We start from the raw sequence: 23,223 nt of genomic DNA, 5'->3' as shown, positions 1-23,223 counted from the left end.
TATTGAATTGACCACTCTGATTTTTAAAAACAAAGTCCTTAATTTGCTTGCAGCAATGAATTATTCTCACCTATGCAACACTCCTTGTGGAGGTTTAGCAGCTGATTTCTTGCAGAGTACTCCAAACAGCACTCCTGTAGCTTTCAAAACATCAAGCAGGCATCCAAATTTCAGTGAGAGGTTCTCCCTTTAAAAATGGCCGATTGCCAATGTTAATGCCCCACTGAGCATGCGCGAACGCTGCAACGCGCATGCGTGTGCTGAAGGTACTCACAGTCACTCAGATTAGGCCCCGCCCCCTTGCCGGCTCTGCGTGGCCAGCTCGGACTTAGCTCCACTCCCCTCTCTTCATTGTACGCCACGCCAGCTCCACAGATGGCCTGACAAGCGGCCATGATCGCAGCAAGCTTTTTCGGTGCAGCTTTTAAGGTAAAAAGAGGTGCGCGGAAAAAAACGGAGGGCCAAATTTGGGCCCTATATCTCTTTTTAACTTCCTTCTCCCCTTTACACAACTTACTATGCGTCCCTAACTTAGTGTCATTTGAAAACAGACATATAACTTTCTCTTCCTTCATCCAAGCCATTAATATATATGGTAAAAAGCTGAGACCCCAGTGCAGATCTCTGAGGAACACTACTTGTAACCTCCCTCTAATCAATCAAAGAATGTTCCCTCTATTCCTGTTCTCCATCTCCAACCTCCGAACCATTTACCAACCAATGTCACAAAGTTATCTCCAATTCATTGCGCTTTCAGTTTTAATAATCTCTTGTGTGGAGCCTTGTCAAATGTCTTCTCAAAGTTCAATTGAGATCATCCATAGACAGTGGCTGAGATTAGAAACTATTCTTTGGATAATTGTGGTTGGGAACTCGCCCTACCATTCAGTGATGCAATCTTTTGATACATCAGTGCACAGTACCCTCACTAAATATTGTCCCTGACTAATCTATGTGGGAGGGGGGAGTTTTTCTCTGTTTGGTGTGTGTAATTAATTCATAATACATTTTGTATATAAACTGTTAAGATTTTATTATAAATGGTGATGAGAAGAAAGCATCCACTGCCTTCCAGGTGTCTTAATAAGATATAGCTGGAGATATTTCCGTCAAAGATAAAATCTTAGAAATTTGACCCTGAGGTTTGTTGAGAGGATAGAAATATATTCAGAAATTGTAGCTGGCTACCTTGTGGGCAAGTCACTCTAATGCTGATCCAATCACAATCTTGCAGAGGATTAAACGTTCAAACACATCATTCTGATGGGTAGAGAATGAAATCTGCCAGAGTACATCACATTCTCATATACCTTGGTTTCCATGACTTTGGCCTGTCCTGAGCCCAGAGACAAAACCAATCAATTTGAGGAACACCCAGACTAATAATTTTTTTTTAAAGAAAGTGACAGTCTAAGTGAATGCTGGAAAGCCATATGACTTAGACTTCCTGTGAGAGGTGGGTTCACAAGCTTACGGCAGTGGTTTTCTAGATAAAATTTGGAAGTGGATAAGGAGCTGGCTGAAAGAGAGATAGCAGTTGGTGCCAGTTAGGGGAATGATTTTGGGATACAGAGATGGACTGAATAAATTACTTCAAATATCAATGCTTGGGGCCCTTATTGTTGCTCATCTACATGAACAATAACATTTACATTTCATAACTTTCTGCACAGTGCGCGCAGTATTTGTTTAGAAGTGGGAATTATTGGTAATGAATTTTATTCCCATGATAAAATCTAAATGTGTATGTATTTTAAAGACTGTAGTAATGAAGTAATGTAGTAATTTAAATGAATGAAAGACAATTTGTTTTCTGATTGGAAGACCAGCCCCATGTGATTCCAGGTACGTTTCTGCACAGGCTGCATCCCTGGGATCCATGGGCCATTACATTCCCCTCCTCGCAGCATCAGAGAGCAAGTTTGCACAGGAAGACTGTGCAGAAAGTTATGAAATGTAAAAATTTTTTTTAAGCCTACAGCTTTAACATACACTGGGATTACTTCTCATTAAAGGTTTTAATGTTCATGGATGTTGTTTAATTTTTTTTTAAGCATTTTATTTATGGGTAGGTGCATACTCTTTTTGTAGGTGGGCGGTGTACCTCCAACAATTTTTGGCCCAATGAATGGTATTCAGTGAGCAAGAGGAGATGTTTAGAAAGATCTGGGCATTATATCAAGCTGAACCACAGGCAGGACAAGATATAGATACAAAGCGGTGAAAGGAAAGCTCAGGATTGATGTCATGAAGGACTTAAGAACATAAGAAATAGGAGCAGAAGTAGATCATTCTCCTCATCAATCCTGCTCTGCCATTCAATAAGATCATGGCTGATCTTCTACCTCAACTCCACCTTCCCACACTATCCCCATATCCCTTGAAGCCCTTAGTATCCAAAAAAAAATCGATCTCTGTCTTGAATATACTCAACGACTGAGCATCCACAGCTCTCTGTGGTAGATAATTCCAAAGATTTATGACCATTTTGAGTGAAGAAATTTCTCCTCATCTCAGTCCTAAATGGCCAACCCCTTATTCTGAAACTGTGACCCCCCCCTAGTTCCTGTACATATACCTTCAAAATTCGATGCTCATAATGATAGCCCCGGCAAAATGAGAGTGTAGGAAATATTCAAAAATTCTATTTATACAAAATGTACTTAAACTGCCATGATCGCTTTATGTCACCCAGCCTTCCCTGGTGCTTATGTTTTACCAGTGCTAGCTAGAGGCAGTTCAACACACACATTTGTAAAGCCTTGTCCTGACACAATATTTTGATGCTCCACTCCAGTGATATTCTGAATAAGGAGTGCTGCTGTGACCTTCAGTCTCATTTCATTACTACTCTGGGATTTAAATGTCCAGCAGATAACATAATGGTGGACAAGGCTAATGGCGTTGTCAGCAGTGCAACTGATATTTTGAAATCTCTAGAGTCCTCTTGGTTTACCCAAGACTTTTATTCTACACAAAGTCATGGTTAGTACAGCGATTTCAAGAAAATTACTGAAGTTTATTGTCCACGATTTATTAAAGATGATAAAATAATTGACGTGGAGAATAACTCAGAAATGCATGAAGTTACAAAAATTTGGGGTGTATCACATGAACCCACCTAAAGTGAGCACTTTATTTATAGCAGTATTCTCATTTCAGGGTCGATGGCCAACTTACAATGCAAGCAGGGTGTCCTATGGACTTAAATTTGTACAAGGCATCTTTTGTGAAGGAAATTTTGAAGTAATTTTAAATGTGGTGATGAATTAAAAGATCATGACCCAGATTTTGCATAGATAATAAAGGTGAGGCTATCAGCGCTCACCATTATAACGGAGTAAACCGGACAGCAAATTCTTGCATCTGCACATGCGTAGTTAAATATGAAAATCTGGATGTTGCTGTCAGAGATACCCTGCTCTTCCACAGAGTGCACTGTAACAGTCCTTGCTGAAAGACTTGGCACTGAAATCAATGCAGTGCCGTTAAGTTGGGGTACTTGCCCACTAGTTCCCCTCTAAAGACGCCAGAAAAAGTTAGGGCTGGTGCATTCAGGAGTAAGTGAATTTTTAACAGCATGATAATTACTGGCAAACAACCTCTCTGGCCGTGAAAATTTAATTTTATAAGTGTGGAGTTTCATTCCTTCAGAAGTTAATTCGTATTGGAGATTTGTTTTACTTTTTCTGTCTCTCTCATATTTCTTAAACTATCTGTTGCTCCCAATCTTTATTTCACTTTCTGCACATGATTTAAATGTAATTTATATTTCCTGCTTTCTACTTCCTGGTTGAGACCCTGCATGTCTCAGTAAAGATTCTTTAGTCTGGTTGAAGAGCCTCACTGTTTCTTTTCCTGTTCACAGATGCCACAGATGCCCTGTAGAGTGCATCACATTGGTTCAGACACCGGATTAGAGCAAGTCTCTGCTTAAAAGCCTGTGAAACCTTTTTTGGCACCTGGTTAGCAAGGTGAACGGCGAGCACCATTCCTTCGCCGCTGACCACAATATCCATTTTTGTAGCATATATTTGAGTATGACTGCTTTGGATGCCTTCTTTCTCAAATACAAGAATAAATTACATTTGGGCCTTTATGTGATCATGTGACTGGGTAGTATTTTATGGAGAGCACTTCTATTGGAGATGACAGCAAATTCTAGTCCAATTTTAGTTGATTCTCATAAGTAGAGGAGGTGGTTGCAATGAAAGGGTCTGGCTCATGATTATGACCATTTGAAGAAGCAGCAGTTAATAACTCTCAATTCATTAATTATATGTTTGATGCCCCATTAACCTGTTAATTATTCTGACTCCTGACCTCTTCCATTGCATGTGCTTTCCAATTCTAGTGTAGGACACTTCATTTGCTAACTGGAGAACAAAGAGTAACTGTACAGGTAAGATTGCTCATTTTTATTTCCATACCAAGGATGTATTTTCTACTGAGTTTTATTGTATTTATCAGTAGACATATTGCCGCTGTATTTGTCATTGAAAATCTATTGATGTGCTACACTTCATGTGCCTGAAAATGAAACAAATTTGTGTTATTGTGCAGAGGAAAATGTACATGTTGCATCTTACTTTAAATAATCATAAATCTAAATTGTTCACAAGACCCAAGCTAAATTTCTCATAACACCCTAGCTATTACTGTTATAATTTTTCTATCCCATCACTTTAGGAATATAAACAACTACTGGATCAAGATGTTCATCATGTCCTGGTAGATGTTCGTCCACAGGTGGAAGTTGACATTTGCCACCTACCTCATTCGATTTGTATCCTTTGTTGATCTTGTTTTGTTTTGATCAACATTTATACATTAGTAGGCCCCATGATGGAACAGAATGAGCATGATTCGTAAAAGGAAGGGAGAAAACAAATAGCCTTCCAATTTGTGTTTCATGTTTATATAACCTTTCAACATTTTGCTCTCAAGTAGCACTATTCTTTTTCTAGGCTTTTTGCAGACCGATGTTTAAGGCAGTCCCTCGTATCGAGGATGACTTGCTTCCACATCAAAAAGGGATGAATTCACAGGTGTTTCAATGAAGGACCTAATATTCCAGGTCCCGAACTACATGTTGAAGGGTGGAAGATGCCTGTGCTTGGATTATTTTTAACGTGTGGTGGCCATTGCACACCAGCTACCACACGGATTTGACAGAGCTAGGTCTTGGTCCAGTGGCAAAGATTAACCAAGTCGACTGGAGACCAGTTCTGCTGCACGGACCAAGTGCGCACACATATTGCAGTGTGGGCTGGCCCATGCTGCCCCGGGCCCTCGTCTCTTCTGGGCCCCATAACTCACGCCTTTTCTGGGCCCTGATCACGTCGCTCTGCAATCTCTCGCCACTCCTTCGCCCCGACCTCACCGCTCCTGCTGTACCTGGACTAGTACAGCAGGAGCAACGAGGTCAGGGCAACCAAATAAAACCACGCTGTCAATGGGTTAAACTTTCTGTATTCCATTGTGTTTGTCTTCTAATGTAATTCATACCTAATTACATTAATCTCTTTATGGACAGTTCTATATTGTAAATCAGCCCAACAGTACAAAATCTACTTTTGATGACTTGCAGGGATTGTAAGGGTTAGGGGAGGTCCTATTTTCCCCATGGCGATGATCTGTTGGGACTACAGTGACGTTCTGAGCAGGAGATCAATAGTGATAATTTAATAATTAATCTGACTGCTGTAATCCATTAAATCTATTTTATAAATTACTAATTTGATTGTAAAGGAAAAAATAATGCATAACATTTGAATTTGTAATGCTTTCATATTTTACAATGTCATCTGTGTGATTCTTCTTTAGCTAGTTTTCTCAAATTTCTTTCATGATGTATTCAACCTGAACATGGTGATTCTGGGCAACCACCTAATTTTGCAGAATATAATTTATTCGTGTAGTGATTCTAAAGTAGTAATTTCATTGATGACTTCAAATGATCTCAAAAAAAATGCGTGAAGCAGTGTCAACTTTTAGTTCAACATTCATTACTATTTCCAGTGCTTGATTAAAGAAATCAGGTGACACTGTACATCCTTGTCTCACACCAACTGTTGATCTAAACTATTCCATCAATTTCCTATCCACTTTAACAGCTTTCAGGGACTTGTTATAGATGTTTTCTATCAGTCTGACAAGTCTCTCAGGAATACCATACATCTTCAAGACATGCCGTATTACTTCTCATCACACACTATCAGAGGCCTGCTTAAAATCTATGTTGTACAATGGATGTTGTGTTCTATAAATTTCTATAAATTTGTCTTAACATAAACAGTTGATCGATCGTACTTCATCCTGGTGTAAAACCAGCTTGTTCATCATGCAGTACCACTTCTACATATCTTTTCATTCTCCTCTGCAGTGTCTTTTCTGGGTCTACTCAGAAAACAGATTGCTCGGTAATTGTTGCATTCCTTCTTGTCTGCTTTGCTGAAGATTGGTATAATTATTGCCTTTCCCCAGTCTTCACGTACTTGCTCTTCACAAATTTTGTTAAACAGCCTTTGCATCACTTTCACAGTATGTTCGTCATCCGTCTTCAACAACTCTGCAGTTATATTATCGATGTCAGCAACCTTGTTATTTTTCAAATTATCAATAGAAATCTTTACTTTGTCTTCCAAGAAATTCAGCATCAACTCCCCTATATTTCTACAGGGCAGTTTCTCCAGAACTGATTAATCCACCATGCACTATACATTGTATAGATCTTCAAAATATTCTTTCCACCGTTTGCTGGTCACATGTTCATCCCTGTGTTTCATTCTTTTGGCGTAATCCTCTGCTTCTTTGCACTGGTCGTTTATCCAGTTTTTCTTATCTCTCTTAGCTTTAAGTTTCATTTTTCTGGTTAACCTGTTGTATTCAGTCCTCATATTAGGATCTGCTTTTATGCTCGCCATAAGTTTAATTTATTTTTGACTCAATTCCAGGACTTTTACCGTTATTTATGTATGCTTCTTGGTGTTGTTTTTGAGACCCGATTCTTCTTCCTCATTTCTTAATATTCACTTTTTGATATTGTTCCACATCTCTTCTACATCCATTATTGCAAGTACAATGTTACTCTTAACAACATCTTTGTCGTTGTTTCTGAGGTCGGATTCTTGCCATTTGTGTCAATCACAGATTTTTAAATGCTTTTCCAGCAGCTGTCATTCTTAGCTTTACCAATGCCAAAATATACTTCTGGTCAGAGCCAATATCGGCTGCAAAAGATCTGCATGATAGAATGCTTGATTGGAGTTCATTAACCTACATTAATTTTGTATCCTGAATTAAGACTTGATTTAGTTTGGTTCTAATTTGGATCAGACTGGATTGTGTTAACATGAATTATGTTAGACGCTTGCCTTGCGTTAAGCCTGCTGTGCCTTGTATTTGAGGAAGCTTACATGTTGAAACAATTTCACGGCCATATTGTAACCGTTGCACTAAATTAAAATCTAATTTTATCTTATTTCAGTGTATTTATTACTTTACTATTAAAATTATAAATGTTTGTGTGTGGAGGGGAGGAATGACGGCAGCAAGGCAGTGACTTTAAAGACAACCATTTGCAGCAGGAAATCTTATTGATTTTTGCATTAATAATTTATATTCTTGCTTTCAAATGAAAAGACCACAGTAATTGTTTCCTATGCACAATGTCAGATTTTCCATTTGCTAAATTAGAGGAAAAGAATGCTGAATACATGAAGCTTTTACAGAATACCATCAACACGAGTAGAAAGGAGGCAGCGCCGGATATAGTCACCTTCCCAGGTACAGTTCTTACTACATGTAAAAATACATTTGTGATCATTACAGCTACTATATTTATTGAGCTTTACACATAAGGACAACTGTGGAAAATATTTCTCTCTTTTAAAGCTGGAAGCTTCATATGAGGGAGCTGCTGCACAAACCTTTTCAGTTACTGCTAGGGGGATCAAGGGGTATGGCGAGAAAGCAGGAATGGGGTACTGAAGTTGAATGTTCAGCCATGAACTCATTGAATGGCGGTGCAGGCTAGAAGGGCCGAATGGCCTACTCCTGCACCTATTTTCTATGTTTCTATGTTTCTTTCTAAGTTATTTTGTCCACAAGAGGCTAGTAGCATAAGATTCACCAACAAGAAGTCTAAATGTGCCATTTCTGTTATCATAGGAAAGTGAAAGGGAGAGCTTTCTTTGTTAGCAGTGGCTAAATCTGCCCGAACAGACTCCAGGCTTTCTTTTGTTTACATTTGCAACCAAGATGCACACAGACATATTACATTGTTTATAATTAGGCAACAAGTTCAGAGTGCAGTAGCAAGGGAAGTTACAATTAAGAAAGGAGGGAGAGAGAAAACGGGGAACTGCAAACCAGTAGCCTGACATCAGTAGTAGGGAAAATGCTAGAATCTATTATTACGGACGTGGTAACAGGGCAGTTGGAAAATAATAATAGGATTGGGCAGGGTCAACACGGATTTATGAAAGGGAAATCATGTTTGACAAATCTGTTGGAATTGTTTGAGGTTGTAACGAGCAAAATAGATAGAGGGGAACCAGTGGATGGTATTGTATTTGGATTTTCAGAAGGCATTCGATAAGGTGCCACACAAGAGGTTATTAAAGACAATTTGGGCTCATGGGATTAGGGGTAATATACTAGCATGGATTGAGGATTAGTTAATGGACAGAAAACAGAGAGTAGGAATAAACGGGCAATTTGCGGGTTGGCAGGCTAATTAATGGGGTACCGCAAGGATCAGTGCTTGGGCCTCAGCTATTCACAGTCTATATCAATGATTTGGATGAGGGGACTAAATGTAATATATCCAAGTTTGCTGATGATACAAAGCTAGGTGGGAATGTAAGTTGTGAGGAAGATGCAAAGAGGCTTCAAGGGGATATAGACAGGCTAAGTGAATGGGCAAGAACATGGCAAATGGAATATAACGTGGAGAAATGTGAAGTTATCCACTTTCGTAGGAAAAATAGAAAAGCAGAGTATTTTTTAAATGATGAGAGATTAGGAAATGTTGATGTTCAGAGAGACCTGTGTGTCCTTGTACATGAATCACTGAAAGTTAACATGCAAGTACAGCAAGTAATGAAGAAAGCAAATGGTTTATTGGCTTTTATTACAAGAGGGTTTGAGAATAAGAATAAAGACATCATATTGCAAGAGTAAAGACATCGTATTGTAATTGTATGATTGCGGCCCTGGTGAGACCGCATCTGTAGTATTGTGTACAGTTTTGGTCTCCTTACCTAAAGAAGGAGGGAGTGCAACTAAGGTTCACCAGACCGATTCCTGGGATGGGGGGGATTGTCCTATGATGAGAGATTGAGTAGACTAGGCCTATATTCTCTAGAGTTTAGAAGAATGAGAGGTGATCTCATTGAAACATACAAAATTCTTACAGGGCTTGACAGGGTAGATGCAGGGAGGATGTTTCCCCTGGTTGGGGAGTCTGAAACCAGGGGTCACCGTCTCAGCATAAGTGGTCGGCCATTTAGGACTGAGATGAGGAGAAATTTCTTCACTCAGAGGATGGTGAATCTTTGGAATTCTCTACCCCAGAGGGCTATAGATGCTGAGCCCTTCAGTATATTCAAGTTAGAGATCAATAGATTTTTGGATATTAAGGGAATCAAGGGATAGGGGGATAATGCAGGAAAGTGGAGTTGAGGTAGAAGATTAGCCATGATCTTATTGAATGGCAGAGCAGGTTCGAGGGGCCGAATGGCCTACTCCTGCGCCTATTTCTTATGTTCTTACACATTCTGTAGTTCAGGTGCAACATCCAGAATTCCAAAAACCGGACATTTTTGAGGCAAAATCCAAGGTTGAAGATTCCAGATTTCAGACATTGTACCTGTATGAGTGAGTACATTAAAGCAATTTAAAAAAAACATTTCTTGGTACAGTACACAAGATAACCGGTGCATAAACATTCATTAACTTTTACATTTAAGAACATGTTTCTGAATCCCATTCAGTACTTTTAAATTACCTTTTGCTGTTCTTTTCAAAATCAATTCTAAATCATGCTGCTCAAAATGAACCAGGATTCTTAATAAAATACAATTCTTGATTACAATACACTCTATCTTTTAGCAGATTAAATATTTTTAACTCAAGCAGTTTTGATTATTTTCAGCATTTTCTTACTTTCTGATTGCAAACATTATGCAGTACTGATAACTCAAAAATTAAACTTTCCTTTTCATTCCAGCAAAGTTAAATCATTTTTAACTATTCTAAATTAGCCGGCTACTAAACTGTTAAGTATTTATTATGCACCTAATTGTTACAAAACTGTTTTGGTAAGGAATTCGGTGTTAACTGTTCTCTGCTTGCAAAATATATTATTATTATTCTTCTTCTTCATAATCATCATCATCATCATAGGCAGTCCCTCGAAATCGAGGAAGACTTCCTCTCTAAAAGTGAGCTCATACGTAACTGAACAGTCCAATACTGGAACCATAGCCTCTGTCACAGGTGGGACAGACTGTCGAAGGATGGAACTGGTTTGCCGAACGCTCCTTCGCTGCCTGCTTCTGTTTTCTGCATGCTCTCGGCGACGAGACTCGAGGTGCTCAGCGTCCTCCCAGATGCACCTCCACCACCTAGGGCGGTCTTTGGCCAGGGACTCCCAGGTGTCAGTGGGGATGTTGCATTTTATCAAGGAGGCTTTGAGGGTGTCCTTGAAACATTTCCTCAGTCCACCTTGAGCTCGCTTGCCGTGTAGGAGTTCCGAGTAGAGCACTTGCTTTTGGAGTCTTGTGTCAGGCATGCGAACAATGTGGCCTGTCCAGCAGAGCTGGTCGAGTGTGGTCAGTGCTTCGATGCTGGCCTGATCGAGGATGCTAACGTTGGTGCGTCTGTCCTCCCAGGGGATTTGCAGGATCTTGCGGAGACATCGTTGATGGTATTTCTCCAGCGATTTGAGGTGTCTACTGTATATGGTCCACGTCTTTGAGCCATACAGGAGCGCGGGTATCACTACAGCCCTTTAGACCATGAACTTGGTGGAAGATTTGAGGGCCTGATCTTCGAGCACTCTATACCTCAAGCTGGCGAAGGCTGCACTGGCGCACTGGAAGCGGTGTTGAACCTCGTCGTCGATGTCTGCCCTTGCCGATAATAGGCTCCCGAGGCATGGAAAGTGGTCCATGTTGTCCAGGGCCGCGTCGTGGATCTTGATGACTGTGGGGCAGTGCTGTGTGGCGGGGTCAGGTTGGTGGAGGACCTTTGACTTACGGATGTTTAGTGTAAGATCCATGGTTTCGTATGCCTCAGTGAAGATGTTGACTATGACTTGAAGTTCAGTCTCTGAATGTGCGCAGACGCAAGCGTCCGCATATTGTAATTCGACAAGAGGTTGGGACAGTCTTGGATCTGGCCTGGAGACGTCGAAGGTTGAACAGGTTCCCACTGGTTCTGTAGTTTAGTTCCATTCCTGCGGGGAGCTTGTTGAATGTGAGGAGGAGCATTGCAGCAAGGAAGATCGAGAAGAGGGTTGGCGCGATGACACAGCCTTGCTTGACCCCGGTCCGGACGTGGATTGGGTCTGTGATGGATCCGTTGGTTAGGATCACGGTTTGCATGTCATTGTGGAGCAGGCGGAGGATGGTGACAAACTTTTGGGGGACAGTCAAAACAAAGGAGGATGCTCCATAGTCCCTTGCGGTTGACAGTGTCAAAGGACTTTGTGAGGTCAAAGAAGGCCATGCATTAGCTACCCTCCAGTCCATAGGAACTGATCCAGAGTCAGTAGAATGTTGGAAAATGATGACCAATGCATCCACTATTTCTAGGGCCACTTCCTTAAGTACTCTGGGATGCAGCCTATCAGGCCCTGGGGATTTATCGGCCTTCAATCCCATCAATTTCCCTAACACAATTTTCTGACTAATAAGGATTTCCTTTAGTTCCTCCTTTTCGCTAGACCATCAAACCCCTAGTATTTCCCTTTGCTTCCTGCCATTGAGCCAATTTTGGATCCAACTTGCCACTTTCCCTTGGATCCAATGGGCTTTTACTTTTCTGACCAGTCTGCCATGTGAGACCTTATCAAAAGTCTTGCTAAAATCCATGTAGACTTCATCAAACGCCACTACCCTCATCAACCCTCCTATTGCCTCCTCAAAAAATTCAGTCAAGTTAGTTAGACACGACCTTCCCTTAACAAATCCATGCTGACTGTCTTGATTACTCCGTGCCTTTCTAAATGACGAATTTCAATGGAGAAACTGTTTAAAAACTCATATTAATGTATAACATTTACATTTACACAATTTTTAAACCACTTTTAATGATTAGAAAATGTTGTGGAAGCATACTTCCATTCAAAGAATGAGGAGATCTAGATCTACTTCACATTTCACACGCAGTTTCTCCCAAGGAGAAGAGGTTCATCCAACCTACCAGATTGCTTTTTGGAAATGTGCATAAAATTCTAGTTTCAAAAGACACCAATTGTTAGAGGAGAATTACAAAAATTGCTTGTCTAATCAGTTAGCACAAGAACTTTTTACATTCATATTGAAGATGTATATTTGTTGTCCTTTTGGGTTGACATAAGTTATTTATATTTCATGATTTAAAGAATTTGAGCTCCAAGCAAAGAACCAAGCTGTCTTTATGCCAAATAAGGTATGGGGGCCCAGCTACACAAGTATGCGATTTTTTTTTAAAGCATGCTCCTGACTCAATGGAGAGATGTCTTCATGACAGTTTTGAAATCTTCGGTAGACATGTTGAAAGGGAAGCTGCGTGCACTTGTGAAGTAGCAAATTTATACTTCATGCAAGGATTGGAATTTTTTTTGAAGAGTTTAGTTTGCCAAATCCCTTTTCATAAAGTGGGAGATCAGAGTGCAGCCCTAAGTTCCCATTCATGAGTGTGTTTAAAGTTTGTATCATAGCCGCATACATGCTGAGTGAACTTAGTTTCAGCCCTTCATCTGGCATTCTTGCAAATAATGCCAAACTTATTTGCACAAATTGAAGGAGTCTAAGTCCTTGATACAAGCAGCACAGTGTGAACCTATTTTATTGGTTACTTAATTCCTGAACAACTGGAGAACAGGACAGCACCTTCAATCAAGGGAAATAGCTCGCGAGAGGCTGGATTTTCATGCTTTAAAAATCAGCCTGTCAACTGCAAGCTGGTTTAAACCAGATGCCAAAACTTTCCTTGCATTTAGGAGAGAAAATATCAAATAATGCACATCTATTGACAGGCTGTGGGTGAGCCTTTCTTACAGGTCTTGAATTCTGGCTCAATATTTTCACAAAATTTGGTTTAATGCCAATTCATAAGGCTTTGAAATGTGTGTAGAGTACAGCAATGTGTTTTCTATCACAGTTCACAACTCAGAGTGCCTCCAATGCCTTCTGATGGTTTTAACAACCTTGCAACAATAAATTCTGCCAGAAACTTCAGAGCAGGTCTAAAGAAGGCAGGCTGTGGGGTTGTGCAGAAATTAAATAGTGGAGGATGGTTGAAACACAAATTCCTTTGTAGTTACAGCCAAGAATTGCATAAAATTGTTTTCTCTTCTCTCCTACAAGAGAAAACTACAGAAAGAGCATCTGGGTAATTGCATTGATCAAAGTGTTTTTGCTCAACTGCTTAGTGGATGCCTTCTTCAAGCATAATGAGTGCATGTGGTAGACATAAACTTAAAACTAAGTACTTTGAGCATTTAGAGTTTAATTTCTTTCCCAAAAATATATACTGTTTTGCACTCTTGGAATCATGCATTACTCAGGTCATGAGGGCAAGTGGATGAGATGGTTATAGGTGTGAGTCTGGGTCTTGCCACCCCATTGCACTGCGTTGGTCTTCCAACCTGATGCACCACCATGCTTGAGATTAAATCCTACATCAGAGCAAAGTTTCCCCTGACAAATAACTATTAATCTTGGTGACTGTGATGTATTGCCAAATTCAGAAATCGTGTAAATAAAGTGTTCGTGCTATTGAAGTGTTTCACTGGGAAATGGTTAACAAATATTTTCCCAGCAAGCTCAAATGAACATTAAGCATAATTGGCAACAATTGTTGGGAAGCTATTGGCCCTCATCATCTCACTCAGAAACTGAAAAAATTGATAAATCTTTGAATTACTGCAATATTCGTCACTGTCTGACTTAATAAGACAAGACTGTTTTATATAGAGCAGAATTTTGTATAAAAACACAGCGTCAGTTTCAACGTGTACGCTGATGACACCCAGCTCTACCTCACTACCACTTCTCTCGACCCCTCCACGGTCTCTAAATTGTCAGACTGCTTGTCCGACATCGAGTTCTGGATGAGCAGAAATTTTCTCCATTGGGAAGACCGAAGCCATTGTTTTCAGTCCCCTCCACAAACTCCATTCCCTAGCCACTGACTCCATCCCTCTCTCCAACACCTGGCTGAGGCTGAAACCACACTGTTCGCAACCTTGATGTCAAATTTACCCTGAAATGAGCTTTCGACCACATATCCGCAGCATAACTAAGACCGCCTATTTCCACCTCCGTAACATCGCCCGTCTCCGCCCTTGCCTCTGCTCATCCGCTGCTGAAGCCCTCATCCATGCCTTTGAGACTTGACTATTCCAACTCCTGGGTGGCCTCCCACATTCTGCCCTTCGTAAACTAGAGGTGATCCAAAACTCGGCTGCCCATCTCCTAACTCACACTAAGTCTTGCTCACCCATCACCTCTGTACTCGCTGACCTACATTGGCTTCCGGTTAAGCAACGCCTTGATTTCAAAATTCTCATTCTTGTTTTCAAATCCCCCCATGGTCTCACCCCTCCTTATCTTTGTGATATCCTCCAGCCCCACAACTCCCCACCCCCCCAAGATATCTGCGCTCCTCTAATTTCGCCGTCTTGATCATCCCTGATTATAATCACTCAACCATTGGTGGCCATGTCTTCTGTTGCCTAGGCCCTAAGCTCTGGCTAAACCTCTCCGCTTCTCTACCACTTTCCTCCTTAAAGACGCTCCTTAAAACCTACCTCTTTGACCAAGCTTTTGGTCACCTGCCCTAATTTCTCCTTATGCGGCTCAGTGTCAATTTTTAAAATCTCATAATACACTTGTGAAGCACCTCGGGACGTTTCATAACAACATAAGAAATAGGAGCAGGATTAGGCCATTTGGCCCCTCGAGCCTGCTCCGCCATTTAATAAGATCATGGCTGATCTGATCTTGTGCTCAGCTCCACTTCCCTGCCCGCTCCCCATAACCCTTGACTTCTTTATCATTCAAAAATCTGTTTATCTCCACCTTAAATATATTCAATGACCCAACCTCCACACCTCTCTGGGGCAGAAAATTCCACAGATTTACGACTCTCTGAGAGAAGAAATTCCTCCTCATCTCAGTTCTAAATGGTCGACCTCTTATTCACTACATTAAAAGCGCTATATAAATACAAGTTGTTGTTGAATTATGATCACAACCACCAAAATGCTAACCCTCTGATGCTCATTCCACTTACCCAGCTTCATTCCCTAAAATTAAGTCCAAAATCACCTCCTTGGGATTGCTACGTACTGACTAACATAGAAACATAGAAAATAGGTGCAGGAGTAGGCCATTCGGCCCTTCTAGCCTGCACCGCCATTCAATGAGTTCATGGCTGAACATGCAACTTCAGTACCCCATTACTGCTTTCTCGCCATACCCTTGATTCCCCTAGTAGTAAGGACTTCATCTAACTCCTTTTTGAATATATTTAGTGAATTGGCCTCAATAACTTTCTGTGGTAGAGAATTCCACAGGTTCACCAAACTCTGGGTGAAGAAGTTCCTCCTCATCTCGGTCCTAAATGGCTTACCCCTTATCTTGAGACTGTGTCCCCTGGTTCTGGACTTCCCCAACATTGGGAACATTCTTCCTGCATCTAACCTGTCTAAACCCATCAGAATTTTAAACGTTTCTATGAGGTCCTCTCTCATTCTTCTGAACTCCAGTGAATACAAGCCCAGTTGATCCAGTCTTTCTTGATAGGTCAGTCCCGCAATCCCGGGAATCAGTCTGGTGAACCTTCGCTGTACTCCCTCAATAGCAAGAATGTCCTTCCTCAGGTTAGGAGACCAAAACTGTACACAATACTCCAGGTGTGGCCTCACCAAGGCCCTGTACAACTGTAGCAACACCTCCCTGCCCCTGTACTCAAATCCCCTCACTATGAAGGCCAACATGCCATTTGCTTTCTTAACCGCCTGTTGTACCTGCATGCCAACCTTCAATGACTGATGTACCATGATACCCAGGTCTCTTTGCACCTCCCCTTTTCCTAATCTGTCACCATTCAGATAATAGTCTGTCTCTCTGTTTTTACCACCAAAGTGGATAACCTCACATTTATCCACATTATACTTCATCTGCCATGCATTTGCCCACTCACCTAACCTATCCAAGTCGCTCTGCAGCCTCATAGCATCCTCCTCGCAGCTCGCACTGCCACCCAACTTAGTGTCATCCGCAAATTTGGAGATACTGCATTTAATCCCCTCGTCTAAATCATTAATGTACAGTGTAAACAGCTGGGGCCCCAGCACAGAACCTTGCGGTACCCCACTAGTCACTGCCTGCCATTCTAAAAAGTCCCCATTTACTCCTACTCTTTGCTTCCTGTCTGCCAACCAGTTCTCAATCCACGTCAGCTCACTACCCCCAATCCCATGTGCTTTAACTTTGCACATGAATCTCTTGTGTGGGACCTTGTCGAAAGCCTTCTGAAAGTCCAAATATACCACATCAACTGGTTCTCCCTTGTCCACTCTACTGGAAACATCCTCGAAAAATTCCAGAAGATTTGTCAAGTATGATTTCCCTTTCACAAATCCATGCTGACTTGGACCTATCATGTCACCTCTTTCCAAATGCACTGCTATGACATCCTGAATAATTGATTCCATCATTTTACCCACTACCGATGTCAGGCTGACCGGTCTATAATTCCTGTTATCTCTCTCCCTCCTTTTTTAAAAAGTGGGGTTACATTGGCTACCCTCCACTCCACAGGAACTGATCCAGAGTCAATGGAATGTTGGAAAATGACTGTCAATGTATCCACTATTTCCAAGGCCACCTCCTTAAGTACTCTGGGATGCAGTCCATCAGGCCCTGGGGATTTATCGGCCTTCAATCCCATCAATTTTCCCAACACAATTTCCCGACTAATAAGGATTTCCCTCAGTTCCTCCTCCTTACTAAACCCTCCGACCCCTTTTATATCCGGAAGGTTGTTTGTGTCCTCCTTAGTGAATACCGAACCAAAGTACTTGTTCAATTGGTCCGCCATTTCTTTGTTCCCGTTATGACTTCCCCTGATTCTGACTGCAGGGGACCTACGTTTGTCTTTACTAACAAAGTTCTCCTGAATGCATTTTAAGAATTCTATGCCCTCTATACCTTTTACACTGATTCTATCCCAGTTAATGTTAGGGTAGTTGAAATCCCTATTCCTATTACGACCCTATTGTTTTTGCACTTCTCAGAAATTTGCCTACATATTTGCTCTTCTCTCTCCCTCTCACTATTTAGGGGTCTATAGTACACTCCCAGCAGTGTAATTGCCCCTGAGGAGCATAAAAAGTAAAAGGATACTCAAAGAAAGGGTGGGCAACTTAGAGACAAAAGGGGTTCATCTTATACTTGAGAGTGGAAGAATGGCAGAGATGTATAATAAGTTTTTTGCCTCAGTTTTTGCATAAGAAGGCAAAAGTGAGAGTATAACATGGAAAGGTCACGACTGGAAATCAATATTCAAAAATAAACTGCATTAAAATGTTAATGGAACTAAAAGTAGAAAATCACCAGACCCAGACAGCATGCCAACAAGAATACCGAAGGTAACCTAGGAGGAGATGATGGAAGCACAGGAACCATAATTGTCTTGAAATCTTTGGCACAATTCCTGTTTTTAAAGGACTGGAGAGTGGCAAATGTTACATCCCTGTTCAAAAAAGGGAAAGGGATAAGCCAGGAAATTATAAGTTAATTGGTCTTACCTTGGTTGTGGGTAACCTAGAGTCACCTGAATTAGACTATTGAACATTTAGAAAGCCAAGAACTGATGAGTAATGAGGATAGGTTGTGCTTGACTAATGTATTACTTGAGGAAATCACAGGAGTCTATAGATGCTGGTAATACAATGGGTGTTGTATATATCGATTTTCAGAGGTTGTTTGATAAGGTGCCATCCAAGAGACTAGTTACAACAATGAGCGTGCATGATATTGAGAGAATGTAGCCCCATGGGGGGGACCTCTGGGTTATGGGTAATGGTATCCCTCAGGAATATGTGTTGGGACTTCTTTTGTTTGCCAGTTATATTAATGATCTAGACAAAGACATGAGAAATTATATTGAAGTTTGCTGCTGCTATTCAGTAAGGAAGCGTAGCCAAAATGAAGAAGAATGCAGGAGGATATGGACAGGCTAATGTAGTGGGCAGTAGATGTCTGATGCAGATAAATATGAAGCAGTATTTGGGGGGAAAAGCAGTGAAAGAAAATAATAGAATTATTGTTAAAATTATTAAAAGTGGAGGGGAAGCGAGATCTAGGTGTACAGATTAGTATATTCTTAAAGGTGAGAGTATAGGTAGAAAAACCATAACAGGCAAATGTGATTCTGGGTTTTATACATATGGGTATTGAATATAAAAACAAGGAAGTGATGTTGAATTTGTCCAAGACATTGGTTAGACCACAGACCAGAGATAAGGATGTGTTAATTTGCAACACCTAAAGCTCTGATTGGGTCCCCTTGACCACAAGACCTGATTGCTGATTGATCCCCTTGGAGGATAAAACACACCCAGCAGTTTCTCTGGAATGTGCAATTAGAACCACCCTGCCTACATAATCAGTGACTGCAAAGTGTAATTCGAGCCATTCTGATTGCCGACTCCAGACAGAACAGAACAGAGCTCACTCTCAGGGGTTAAGACCTTCTCCCAACCCCGCCAAACAAGTTCCTGCCCCCACAGCCGCCCCTCACCCCCCCCCAGTCCAAGTTTCTGACCAGATTGTGCGCACCTGTGCAAATAGGGGCGGAGTCCACAGCGCGCATGCTCAGGATACAAAAATGTTTTGCACATAATTACTCCGATGAGGATAATCTGTTTTGGTGCTGTTGGCTGACACGGGCGAAGGTGCTACAATTGAGCCAAGGATGACAATTGGATGCAATTCTGGAAAGCCCATTATACAAAGGATATTAGAAAACTGGAAAGGATATAGTAACACTTTATTAGAATGTTACCAGGAATGAGAGGTTATAGTTATGAAGAACGCCTTTGTAAAATGTATTTTTTTTCAATGGAACAGAGAAAGTTAAAGGATGATCCAATAGAGGTTTTAAAAATGATGAAAGGTTTTGAGTGGGTAACTAGTGAAAGATTGTTTCCACAGGTGGGTGAATTGGTCAAGAGAGGCACAAACTCAGGATTGTCACCAGAAGAACAAGGGAGGAAGTTGGGATAAATTTATTCACACAGTGGCTTAATAGAACATGGAATGCCTTGTAATTTCATGTGATATTGTATGATAAATATGGTATGATTGCATTTTGAAGATGAGTTTTGTTTTAAATATAATATATTTTTTGTTTTTTCCTTTCTTGTGTTGCAGTCACAGGTCCAAACTCATATTAATTGTACTATCTAGCTAGGACTTTTGTAATGAACATAAATTGTTTGTGCACTTTTAGTGTGGGACATAGTCCTTATGCTCACATTATTATGTTTGTTTTCATCCTTCTTTAAGTTCCCCTCCACCACACACTATTGGCTATTTCCTAGCCTGTGCCAATTGTACCTTGTAATGACCGACCAGAGATTCGGTTGACATACTTTATGGTCTTTTTTTTTTAAACTGAGTGCATACAGGCACAGCAGCCTGTATAGCAACAACTGACATTTATATACTGCCTTTAACATAAAGAAATGTTCTAAATTGCATCATAGAGCTGTGACCATACAAAAATGGACACCAAGTCAAAGAAGGAGACATTAGGAGGGGTGATGAAAAGCTTGGTCAAGAGGTGGATTTTAAGGAGGGCTTAAAGGAGAGAGAGCTGGTACAATTTAGGGAGGGAATTCCAGAGCATAGGGCAAAGGGAGGGGAGAATGCACAAGAGGCCAAAGTCAGAAAAGCGGAGAGTTGTGGGTAGGGTTTTTGGGCTGGTTGAAGTTATAGAGTTAGGGAGGGGTGAGTCCATGATGGGATTTAAACACGAGGATTAGAATTTGGAGAAAACATGATGGAATGAGCAAAGAAGTGTCAGATGGAATTCAGTGTCAGTAAGTATGAGGTGGTATATTTTGGTTAAAAAATAAAAGTAATAATTATACTTTGAATGGGGGAAGGTTGGGCAACGTAGAACAGCGAGCTTTAAGGGTTCAGGTTTGCAAGGTATGAAAAAGCAGCACCTCAACTGGATAAGGCCCCAAAAAATCTAATGGAATACTGTGTTTTATGGCAAGGGCTATAGACGATAGAAATGACAAATCGATATATAAAACCTTAGTAAGATCATGTTGAAATACTGCGTGCAGGTGGGAGTTTTTAGTGCACCTGTAGAACAACAGATTTAAATGCTATTGCAGTTGATGATAGTAAGACTCCTTTTAATTTTTAAAATGAGTTTGTTTTGGATTCACTACATGTGCTTTGACCCATTATTGCAGAATGATAATAAATATTTAGCTTGCTCTTTGAGGATTAGTGTTTCATTTTGTTATGCATGGAGCTTAGTATAGTCAGTCACCAGTGTTTCAGTACAAGTAATCTGATCTCTTAAATCCATGTGACTTGATAGGACTACAATGCAATCATGTCTGAATAAACTGAATACTTGCTTCTGGTTGATTAGCAGAGCTACATAGGGATAAAATTAAGATTTTCTTTGGAGCATCATTATGGGTAACCTGAGCACTAAATTCAATCCAATTAATTTTGAACTCTTTGTGGCTAAAAAATCTTTCTCCGAGCTGGGAGGTCAGAGTGAACTGGTTGTTAGATAATGATTGCCTTTGAAATAAAGATATACAGAGAAAGTAATATTGTGATGCATTTTAATTTAACACATATCTGACAGATAACTAACTAGAGTGCCAAAAGTTGTGTTTTCATAACTAGATAAAAAATATTTTAGTATACGTACATGTGAGGATAAAAATTAATTTATTTTGGAAATTTCTATATTAAGACATAAACATAATATGTACTGCCTATCCAGCAACTCCATCCCCCTTTACTGGTCATTGTCTGAGGTTGAACCAGACTATTCGCAACCTCAGCATCCTATTTGACCCTGAGCTGAGCTTCTGACCCCATATCCTCTCCATTACCAAAAAGGCCTTCATCCACCTTCATAATATCGCCTGTCTCTGCCACTGCCTCAACCAATCTGCTGCTGAAACCCCTCATCCATGCCTTTGTTACCTCCATACTCAACTATTCCAATGCTCTCCTGACTGGCCTATCACCCTCCGTACACTTCAGCACATCCAAAATTTCAGTGCCCATATCCTAACTCGCACCAAGTTTAGTTTGTTCTCTCCAAAAGGGGGCGTGACAAGCCACTTACACCTCTTCTGGCCATAGAAGCAAATTTGGCCAGTTACTCCAAACTAACTTAGGCCAGTGTATATGGTCACTTTTGTAGGCATAGAAAAACCTTACCTACCTACATTTAAGAAATCAGCGTAGGTAGCCAGAGATAATGGGGGGGAGAGTGGGGGAGGTGAGTTAGAGGATTCCAAAGCACTAAAGACCTTCACAACATCAGCACAAATAAATGAAAGATAAATCAGCTACAGAAAATAGAGCAGTCCTACCTTGCCGACTGCAGAACGCACCGGCTAGCCCTCCACCAGGGGTAGGGGCGGCAGCACGCATGACTGTAGGGATGAGGGATTTTTACTTTTTACAGTTGACCCTAAATGTTGTGTGGTCCTAATGGAGGATCATTCAGTTTTGATGCAAAATATCTTTTATTGTGAATTTTACAGTGCACATCAATGATACCAACAACAACAGGAAATAATGTCTGCACCCATCCCTCACCCTCATCTCGGGGAAAATGCACTTCCTCATAGGGTCGGTGATGGTGGTGGGGAGGGGGGAGGAGGGGGGGGTTGGGGGTCCGGCTTGGGTCTGACCGGTGGCTGGTGCATGGAGTGAAGTGGGAGTGGCATTTCAGTCTCTGGCCTTTGTGCCCTTATTGCAGAAGCCAGCTCCCTCGTGGCATCTGCCATCATCTGCACATCCTCTGAAATGCCCGCCCTCACTTCCCGTCTTAGTGCAAAGATTTTACCGACAATGTCGCGATCTCATCACGCACCCCAGTGACGGCCACCATGAGTGATGTTGTGAGGGCATTGGTCTCCTCCCAATGAAACAACCTGATTAACCTCTGCTGAGGGCTGCTTCTCAGGAGAGACTGGTTGGCTTCTCCTTCCCCTCGCCATGGCTCTGCCTAGTGGTGCCCCTCCAGTGTGAGGCGCAGGCTGGGATGGTGGGGGACTGGGTGCCCCAAGAAGCATTTCCCGACCGTCACTCGGACCCGCGACCTCGGAAGGTGTGAACCCATGGAAGGTTGCCGAGGAGCTAATGGAGGGTTCTGGCTGTGTGATGCCCTGTGATATGTCCTGATCCATATCTCAGTCAGCATTCACCTGAGCACACATTTCCATTGACCCCTCCTCCCCCCACCCGCCTTGGTCTGGAGCGCACGCATTTGGATCCTCAGAATCTTGAGGAGGGTCTTCTTCTACTGCAAAAGACAACACAACAGTCAAATGGTTAGCAGCACAGGAGGGGGCAGGATGGGTGGCATGAGTAGTCTGACGTGTAGCAGGCCAGTCAGCAGGTTAATTTGAAGGGCGACTGTGCATTTTAATGATTCACCCTCACCATCGCGTGTGGGTCCAGCTTATGCAGAGCTTATTCTTTTTCTGCTGTGCAAGGCAGCAACCCTCTGTTCCAGGGATGTCAGTTGGTGCAGATTTGGCCAACCGCCTCCTGTTCCAGTTCTCTCCCTCTTGTTGTGAGCCAATTTCTTTTGCAAAGATGAAAATATTAATTATCAGACATGATGCACTTCTGATGGGTGAGACACATACAGATGCTCACATTTTCCACTGCAATTCAACTTAAAGATGAAGATATTACTTACACTCACTGCTTGACC

The 23,223-nt window shown here is 41.4% G+C and overlaps 1 protein-coding gene across 2 annotated transcripts in view; it reads left to right on the top strand.

Moving 5' to 3' along the window:
• Positions 1-23,223, top strand: part of mocs3 (molybdenum cofactor synthesis 3) — a 77,764-nt gene that overhangs the window by 49,899 nt on the left and 4,642 nt on the right. For both annotated transcript variants that reach the window (XM_070889280.1, XM_070889281.1), the window contains exons 10-12: positions 4,355-4,402; positions 4,690-4,786; positions 7,678-7,788. In XM_070889280.1, the coding sequence (XP_070745381.1) occupies positions 4,355-4,402; positions 4,690-4,786; positions 7,678-7,788 (256 nt within the window). The remainder of the gene's footprint in view (positions 1-4,354; positions 4,403-4,689; positions 4,787-7,677; positions 7,789-23,223) is intronic.

The sequence above is a fragment of the Pristiophorus japonicus genome, chromosome 9 (assembly GCF_044704955.1).
Source record: "Pristiophorus japonicus isolate sPriJap1 chromosome 9, sPriJap1.hap1, whole genome shotgun sequence".
Lineage (NCBI taxonomy): Eukaryota > Metazoa > Chordata > Chondrichthyes > Pristiophoridae > Pristiophorus > Pristiophorus japonicus.
This window is presented reverse-complemented; position numbering and strand designations above follow the sequence as displayed.